A 9,192-nucleotide genomic window follows, 5' to 3' on the forward strand; every position below is an offset into this window, starting at 1 on the left:
AAATATGTACAAAACCAACTGATAATAAATAATTGTTACACTATTGAAAAAGATTCTTCAGACTTAAGAATTGCTTATTGCTATCGAATTCCTGAATGGTCGTATTAAACTGAAAGGGTATTGACAACACTGACAAATTATAAAATATACATTTATACTGTTTGGGCTTTTGTGGTCACAGTGCCTGTAGCCTGTATAGTAAATTTTTGTTATACGTTTTGTGCAACAGAGAGTAATATAAAACATTCTGAACTCTGCATAATTTACTATGTAAAATGATACTTGCTTATCTGTGGTTTTGTTAATTTAAGGGACTAATCACATCTATGAAATATTCACACAGTAAAGCATTTATGATTTTCTATGTGTACAACATAGTAAAAAATGCAATGGTTTCTGCTTGTTATTGGCCCTTCAAAAATAAAATTTAGCAAATTTCACAGATAGTGGTCTTATCTATTTTCCTATACATTGGTTGTTACTTACTAAAACTGGAGGGTGCAAAATCTATTGCAGTTTTGCATAGAAGCCAATCATCTTCAAGGATTTATTACCCAAATATAATTGAACAAGCTGAAGTTAGAAGCTGGTTGATTTCTATGCAGAAATGCACCAGATTTTCCACCCTCCAGTTTTAGTAAATCTTCCCCTATATGTCAAGAATGCCTGTTTGCATATATAAAAACATTAAAATGCACATCCACACATGTTAACACACACTGCTTGGCATGGTTGTGAAGAGAGCAGTATGTATTGCTCTCAACTTTAGACCCTTATCAATTAAGATTTCTTTTTGATTGTGATAATAAAACAGAGCACCATGTCCCTATCAGCCCTCTTATTTTGTTTTATAAAGTTCCCTCAAAGACACAATATGCAAGTTAAATATACATAATGTTTTATTGGTTTATGCATAATAAATATAGGATAAAATATAGCCAACAAATTAGAAAAAAACTGACTACCAAAGTGCTTCAATACATAAATATAAAATTCTGAAAGACAAGCCTAAAATGATACCAATGTTTTACAGACAAACCAAATAATTACAAAACATTGACTATTGATTCTTCACAAAATATAGTATTTTCTCTTTAAAAACATATGTCATCTAGTCCAAATGTTCAGTGTCTTCTATCTTGTGCTATGCATAGGCCATGTAAAATAGTGTGTAAAACACACTCATTATTTCTATACCAGTTGAATACAAATTCAAATTTATTTACAAAATACACAAATACAGTAAGGCTGCAGCTTTTTTTTAATATAGGTTCCTGCACTAGAGAAGAAATTGAAGTATATGCTTTAATCTTTAAATATTGATCAGAGGAAGTAAAAAAAAAACACTTTTTAAACTTCAAAAGTATTCCTTGTTTGGAACATTATTGCTTTATTTTTACTGTAAGTAGATATTTTGGAAGTGGAAATGTGGAGTAAATTATTATAAAATCAAAAAGAAAATGTTAACGCAACAACAATTGCATTAACATTAAGCAATACAACAACCATTGTTTCCCTAAAATAAATGATATATTTCTTATTTGTTGTTAAGTAAAAAATAAAAATAATATTTTTTATGAAGAATTATAAAATTATAAATAGAATTTCCTTTTTTTATGTGAGGAACTGACTCTACAACATGTATGTTATAAGTTTCCCCTCTTATATGTATACAATGTTAGGAATTCTTTAAAATGATGTGTTCTTTTAAAGGCTTATTTTTTTTGTGAAAATATTAATCAACATGTATATTATACATTTGCCGTCTTATATGTATATAATAGGACCCTTTTAGATTATTGGTTGTTGTAAAGGCTTGATTTTAAAGCTTAAAATTATTTGAAGCAAACATGGGCCTGAATGAATTTGTTCAAAAACAATTGTAGTACAATTGCTTTCTTCTTTTGGAAGACATCATCTGATACAACTCTAAACCGTGATAAATGTGAGCAGAGATAAAATTTTGAATTCAAATGGTTAAATGTAAAATAAATGCCAACATTGAGATTGAAATGTGTTCTTGGAATTACCAAATGTAAACATAAAGCTGAACAAACTATAATGCCCTTGAGCTTCATAAAAAAAGCACAAAACGTTTTGTTTTTTTTTTTACATTTTTTTACAATCAGAATCAAGTAAAATGTGATCCGATTTAATTGTAACCATATGCAAATTGTTCAAAACTAACCAAGACTGCTTGCATCAAAAATAAAGGAATACATTTTATTACTATTAATTCTATGATAGCTTTTCTATGAGCCTTTGTATGGTTGACATATTTACATCATTTTTTAAATTCATAATTCTACAGTGAAAATCTGGACCTGCATATGTTTTTTTTTGAGGGGGACAGGATAAAGTTAAGAAACAAATGAAAACTGTAAATACTTTACATAATTACATTGTTAGCTTATAGTGCTGTGGCAAAGACGTTCATAAAAATCTCTTGCTATAAAATTGCATTTAAAAAATGTTCAGAAAATGCTTATGGAAATATTTCACAATAAGTTAAGTCTATGATTGTGATGCCAGTGCTTCATGGCTTTGCCATGTTTTCCTATACGAACACCTCACTACTTGCTTCTTCTGTTGATGCAAGAAGCAGTTTGTTCAGTGCTCGCTGTCAGTGAGGTCATTCTGACTGTCTCTAGACAATGATATGTGCTTTATACTGCATGGTGCCTCTTGTTTTGCTGTGCTTGAGAGATCAATAGCTCTGTCTTCTGAAGTGTCCATTGCATTGTTTCTGTCATGTGTGCTTCTTTGGGATTCTGCAGTCTTGGATAAAACTGCGTCAATGGAATGGTCCCCTCTGCAGTTCTCCATTGTCATTTCATCCATGTCTGATTTACGCCCGAGGTCTACAGACTTTTTGTGCATACCTGAGAACATAATAAAAGAAAAAGTCTATGGTCATTATTGTATATGTAAAGACAACTTGCAAAACATAAAAATATTGAATGCTTATCAATGGTTTGATAGCTGTATTCTTACATATAGTTTTTGTAGTTTTAATCAGTAATTCATATAGTAATTTACAAAGTATGATCCTTTCTGTTACTGTCAGCTTGTCATTTTATCCAGAAATAATTGACAATTTTGTACTGGTTGCAAATATACAGGTGGAGCAGTTTTATTGTTATACACATAACAAAGTGAGGATATGATACCTTGGGTCCACCCTATAGTTTCGTGGGTCTTTGATCTACAAGTGGCTCATGATAGCCTAATCACCTTTCTAAGCCATAAAAAAAATGTTGTCAACCAAATAACAATTAATATCTTCCTCCATTTCACCTTTGTCAAAGATAACAAGATAGTGTGATATGTAGAAATCTGTGACTTTGCTGCAAAGATAATTAACATTTCATTTCACAGATCATCCTACAAGCAAACATGACACATTTATTTAGTAAGACAAAGAGCCACAACACGTACCATAACCCTACACAACCAATGCGAATTCAGCTACCTGGAGTCATTTCACGTATGATGATTTCTGATTGGTTGCTGTAAGTTGCTTCACTTAATCCCTGCTCTTCGCATTTCCTTACTGAACAATCCAAAGACATTTGAAGTTCATGTAAGATATTTATATATACAAACAATTTACCAATACAAGTTCCTCACCTAATAGCCACGGAGCACAGGAACCGACCAATCCATTCTTTGCTGAGTTGATGATGGACTCAGGCAAGGGGATAGAATGTCTCACCATGGCTCCATAGAGTCCATACTCTGCCATGACACTGCTTCGACCCCAGCACTTCTCACGCTTTCTCCACTTAGCTCTTCTGTTCTGGAACCACACCTGTAATGGCATTACCAAATTTGATTCACTTTGATGATCAGTATTTCTCCCGCGGCTTCAGCATATATATTTAAAGTGTTTATTTCTATCATCAAAATCAGAAATAACAACATTCTCAATAGATATATAGTTTAGTAACCTATCTTTTAATACGCATCATTTCATCCCAAGATGTTGGGTACCAATCTTTGCATCACAAAGATTGCATGACAGTATGTATATCTTAATATTTCAACGTATGTATCCAATTATAGGAATTTATTCAGCATAAAATTGTTTTTAATATTATTTAGCAACAAAATGAGTAAACGCTGCATCTAACAAAAATAAAATTTGATTTTAATGAAAAATTTATTTTTATTGAATTTCGAAAAATGCAAGCTATATAACAATTTAAATGGGGATAACCATATATAAGTCAGTGGGGTGGATTTACTAAAGGCAACTAGGCTGTGCACCTGGAAAGTGCAGTTGCATTCATTTTTCTTAGTAAAAGGGGTAAAGTTTCATTTTGTAAAGAATACCCAGTCAGGTACAGGAAGAAATAAAAAATGCATTTTTCTTGCAGATGATTGGATGATGGAAATCAGCAGAACTTTACTACATTTACTAAGCTCTGGGGAAAATTAGTGCAACTGCACTTGGAAAGTGCACAGTCTATTTGCCTTTAGTAAATGCACCCCATTGTGTTTGTTTCACAACAGCAAGGAGTGATGTAAGTTATGTGCTTCAAGCATTGATAATACCATATATCTAAAGGACCATAGATGTATGATTGCTTTGTCTGTTACCTGTATCCTGTCCTCTGGTAACTCTGTCTTAAGAGCCAGCATTTCTCTGGCATACACATCAGGATAATGAGCTTCATTGAAAGCTTTCTCTAATTCCTCCAGCTGGTGAGCGGTAAATACAGTCCTATAGGAATAAACAGACATTCACTTGTTTCAGCTGTCATCGATACTAACACAAACACTGTTACAATTGCAGTGATTTAAAAAGAATAAACCATTAGTGCATTCAAACAAATATGCACAATAAAATGCCCCATTGCTATCAGGCTTTATTTTTTTTTTTTTTACCTGTGTCGTCTTTTCTTTCGTTTGGCTTGAGAGCTGGATGCCTTCAGATCATTTTTATCACCGAGAAGGCTATCGTCATCTATAATTATAAGAATTGTAAAATTACTATACCTATGTTAACAAAATATGTCACCATTATTAATTCTAAAACTGCACATGTTTAGCGTCATCTAAACTTTCCCTGTTACTAAAACTTTGGATATGGAAATACGCTAAGGTAATTTAAGTGCTCTGGCGGTTATTTTGTTTACAGCAACTATTTACTAATTTTGAAATCCAAAACACAATTGAATTTTAGCATGTGCTTTAAGCACCTTAGAAAGTAAATTAGCACACAATACCCTGTACAGATGAAAGGGGAAAGCTTGCATGCTGTCAGACGTCCCTTATCCCTTCAGCACCACAAAAAGGTCACCAAGGCTGGACAGCTCTCTGATCCAGCAAAGACAAAAAAATCTTCTCCCCACTCCAATCACTTTCTCAAGCTGCTGTCACCCAAGAAAACAACCCATCCTTGGTGTCTAAACATAGCTGGCGTAATCATTACATGTAGATGATAAAACAACTCTTGCCAGAAGGTAAGATACAATGATTCTTTTCAAGGCGATTTGAGGTAATTAGGCATAATTACAGCAGTACTTTCTCTAAGTTAGTGACGCTTGTAGCCCTAATACCTAGCACAAGTTTTCAAATATAACTAGTGACTATTAAGACAACAGAACATGTTTTACCCCATACTATATTAGAATAGTTAATATATAGTATTTGGCATTTTACCAGAAATGTTTTCTTTGTGCTTGTCTGTGTTGTGAAGGTACTGATGATCAGTTCTCGGCTGAAGAAACGGGATGTGAGTTGGAAGAAGACAGGTAGTCCCAGTGGGTTGTTGGGAGGCAAAACCACACAGGAACCCCAAGCCGAGAGGTAGTGAGCCATTAGCCAAAGAGACCCCACCAAGGCCACCTCCATGTCCTTCACAGCTGGGTAGAGATACTGTTGGTGGCTGCAGTTCTGCTTCCAGACCGAGCAGATCAGTGATTGCAAATCCTTTGGATCTCATTGTAGGTCCATGGAACCGTCCTGACTTCTCAATCCCTACGGTTGGTGCAAGGATCTTCACTTTGGATTTCCCTTCTGAGATGTCATCTCGGCCAGTCATGACTGTGTGGATATGTGTAAAGTTTACTTTCTCTTTTCCTGCTTCCAGTCTGATCTGAATGATAGAAGGGGTCAATGCCAGGCAGGGGGTTTTTATGTTACTCCCTGGCCCAATAAGCTCCTGGCCATGCCTCTTGTAGTGTAGATAGAGGGTTCCACCTCCCTCCCAATCCCACAGGATTAATTGGCACCAATTCCCCCCCAACCCATCCTTCTCAATCCGATAAATTCCCTGGCTCTGACCTCCTCTTTCCATCTCCCTCCTCCTTGTGGTCATTTCTTTTTTTTTTTCCTACACAGGATGACAGATTTCACTTAACTTTACATCTGTTGAGGAGACCCTTTGTCTATTAGTGAATGGCACATAGCGACCTAACACAGTGAGTTAAAACCCCTCCTTTTCATTGCCCCCTGATTGATTCTGACACATAACTACCAGACCACAACAGGGGGTACTGATATAACCAACACCAGGAGAAAACAGGGAGGAAGGACAAGACTAACCCTACTGATGGTCAAGTGACCAAAGATCCTGAAAGTTTAGGGTTAATACTTGGGTGAACTAATGAGAAGAGACAGCTATAATCACACTTGTTTGAATGGAAATATAAAAAATACAGACTTGGAATCATTCATAAAGCAGATACATAGAATGGCATTTATTCTGTGAATAATTAGCAGAGACATGTCATGAACCAGTTGTCAGTATACTACAGGGTAGGACTGTACTAACTACATGGCCACAGTCTAAACAGGACTACAAGTGCCAGCATGACATGCTAGCTATCAGGTCTTATAGTTCTTTAACAGCTGATGATTGCTGTTTTCTGTTATCATGTTATCCTAAGCATCACGTATCTGTTCTAGACAATTTTTACATTATGGCAGAGCTCTGGGCCTATTAAAACACTATTTATTCCTTAACCACTTGCCCTCTGGAAGGTTTTACCCCCTTCCTGGCCAGGCCATTTTTTGCTATTTGGCTCTGTTCTATTTCACCTGACAATTGCACGGTCATACAACACTGTACCCAGATGAAATTCATATACTTTTTTTTCACTCAAATAGAGCTTTCTTTTGGTGGTATTTGATCACCACTGGGTTTTTTATTTTTTATTATATAAACGAAAAAAAGACCAAAATAAAAAAACCCCACAAAACAATATTTTTTTACTTTCTGTGATAAAAAATAAATAAAAAAATAAAAAAATCAACTTTGGTCATATATTTAGGCCAAAATGTATTCTGCTACATATTTGTGTTAAGAAAAAAATCCCAATAAGTGTATATTAATTTGTTTGTGTGAGGGCTCATTCACACCATGGTGCAGAGATGTCAGTTTTTCTGCACAAGTTCTGCAAGGGCACTACGAACTCAATTATTCTCTATATGCCCTGTTCACAACACAACACTGGTATCATGTCCAGATTTTTTCTGCACAAGAATCTGCAACGTGTATAAATCTCATTGAGATGCACATGAAAACTGATGATGATTCTCTGCAAGAGAATTCTGCATGTCAGTTTCCATCAGTTTTCATGCATGTATGATGTGAACGAACCCTAGAAGTTATAGCGTGTACAAACTATGGTATTTACACTGAAATTTTTGTTTTTTTAAATACTAGTAATGGCATTGATCACTGACTTATAGAGGGATTGTGATAGTATGGCGGGCAATATGACACTAAATGACACTTTGTGGGAACTAACTGACACTGACGTCTCCAGTGACACTAATACAGTGATCAATGCTAATAATATACACTGACACTGTACTAATTACATTGGCTGGGAAGGAGTTAACATCTAGGGGCAATCAATGGGTTAACTGTGTGCCTAACAATGCCTGTATTTACTGTGTACTGATTTAATAAGTGCTTTACAGGAAAACAAAAACTAGAACATCCCTGCTGTCAAGACAGAGATCTGTGTTGTTTATGATCACAGAGCTCTGTCTTGTCATCTGCTTCGCCAATCGGCAGGTTCTGGCCATGAGTCATTAGCCGGTACCAGCTGATCAGCTTGTGCTGTAACTTATTACAGCATAGCAGGGGCCGCGAGTGCACCCCCTAGCTGGAAGAGCTGGATTATGTATCAGATACGTGATCCAGCACAGAGAGGCCGCTTTGCCACCATACTTCTAAGTTAGGCGGTTGGCAAGCGGTTATAATGAAATTCATAATTTTTTTCAAATGTATTTTACATAGAACTAGCATATACACTATTTTGCCAAAAGTACTGGGACGCCTGCCGTTACACACACATGAACTTTAATGGTATCCCAGTCTTAGTCCGTAGGGTTCAATATTGAATTGGCCCACCCTTTGCACCTATAACAGCTTCAACTCCTCTGGGAAGGTTTTTTGCAAGGTTTAGGAGTGTGTCTATGGGAATGTTTGACCATTCTTCCAGAAGCACATTTGTGAGGTCAGGCACTGATGTTGGATGAGAAGACCTGGCTCGTAGTCTTCATTCTAATTCATCCCAAAGGTGTTCAATCGGGTTGAGGTGAGGACTCTGTGCAGGCCAGTCAAGTTCCTCCTCCCCAAGCTTATCCATGTCATCCAGTATGAAATTGTCTAAAATGTTTTGGTATGCTGACGCCTTAAGAGTTCCCTTCACTGGAACTAAGGGGCCAAGCCCAACCCCTAAAAAAGAAACCCCACACCATAATCCCCCCTCCAGCAAACTGCATACTTGGCTCAATACAGTCTGGCAACTACCGTTATTCTGGGAACCACCAAACCCAGACACGTCCATCGGATTACCAGCCAGGGAAGTGTGATTCGTCACTCCAGAGAACACACCTCCACTGCTCTAGAGTCCAGTGGCGGCATGCTTTACACCACTGCATCTGACACTTTGCATTGTACTTGGTGATGTAAGGCTTGGATGCAGCTGCTCAATCATGGAAACCCATTCCATGAAGCTCTCTACGCACTGTTGTTTTGGTATCTGAAGGCCACATGAAATTTGGAGGTCTTTAGCTATTGACTCTGCAGACAGTTGGTATTGACCCCGCTCTGTCATTTTAAGTGGCCTACCACTTCGTGGCTGAATTTCTGTTGTGGTATATTTAGTAGCAATGAAATTTGACGGATGGACTTATTGCACAGGTGACAACCTATCACGGTACCACACT

The 9,192-nt window shown here is 36.4% G+C and overlaps 1 protein-coding gene across 2 annotated transcripts; it reads right to left on the reverse strand.

Annotated features, from left to right (window-relative positions):
* Window positions 1–881: 881 nt before the first annotated feature.
* VSX1 (visual system homeobox 1) lies at window positions 882–6,139 on the reverse strand. Of its 2 annotated transcripts, XM_089669836.1 has the most exons (6): window positions 5,668–6,139; window positions 4,891–4,969; window positions 4,603–4,726; window positions 3,631–3,811; window positions 3,473–3,553; window positions 882–2,882 (listed from the first exon to the last, which is right to left on the reverse strand). In XM_089669836.1, the coding sequence occupies exons 1-6, from the start codon at window positions 6,047–6,049 to the stop codon at window positions 2,611–2,613; spliced, it is 1,119 nt and encodes a 372-aa protein (XP_089525962.1). In that variant the 5' UTR covers window positions 6,050–6,139; the 3' UTR covers window positions 882–2,610. The 2 variants fall into 2 exon arrangements, with proteins under 2 accessions (XP_089525962.1, XP_089525961.1); XM_089669835.1 differs by lacking the exon at window positions 3,473–3,553.
* Between the last annotated feature and the right edge of the window lie 3,053 nt (window positions 6,140–9,192).

This window comes from Staurois parvus, unplaced genomic scaffold (assembly GCF_062004578.1).
Source record: "Staurois parvus isolate SC_StPar_1 unplaced genomic scaffold, SC_StPar_1.0 ptg000081l, whole genome shotgun sequence".
NCBI lineage: Eukaryota > Metazoa > Chordata > Amphibia > Anura > Ranidae > Staurois > Staurois parvus.

Coding starts and splice junctions, on each gene's coding strand:
- VSX1 (XM_089669836.1), bottom strand. CDS start 6,049: ATGACTGGCCGAGATGACATCTCAGAAGGGAAATCCAAAGTGAAGATC. Junction 4,970..5,667: donor GCACAAAGAAAACATTTCTG/GTAAAATGCCAA, acceptor TTATAATTATAG/ATGACGATAGCCTTCTCGGT. Junction 3,812..4,602: donor TACCAGAGGACAGGATACAG/GTAACAGACAAA, acceptor ATGCCATTACAG/GTGTGGTTCCAGAACAGAAG.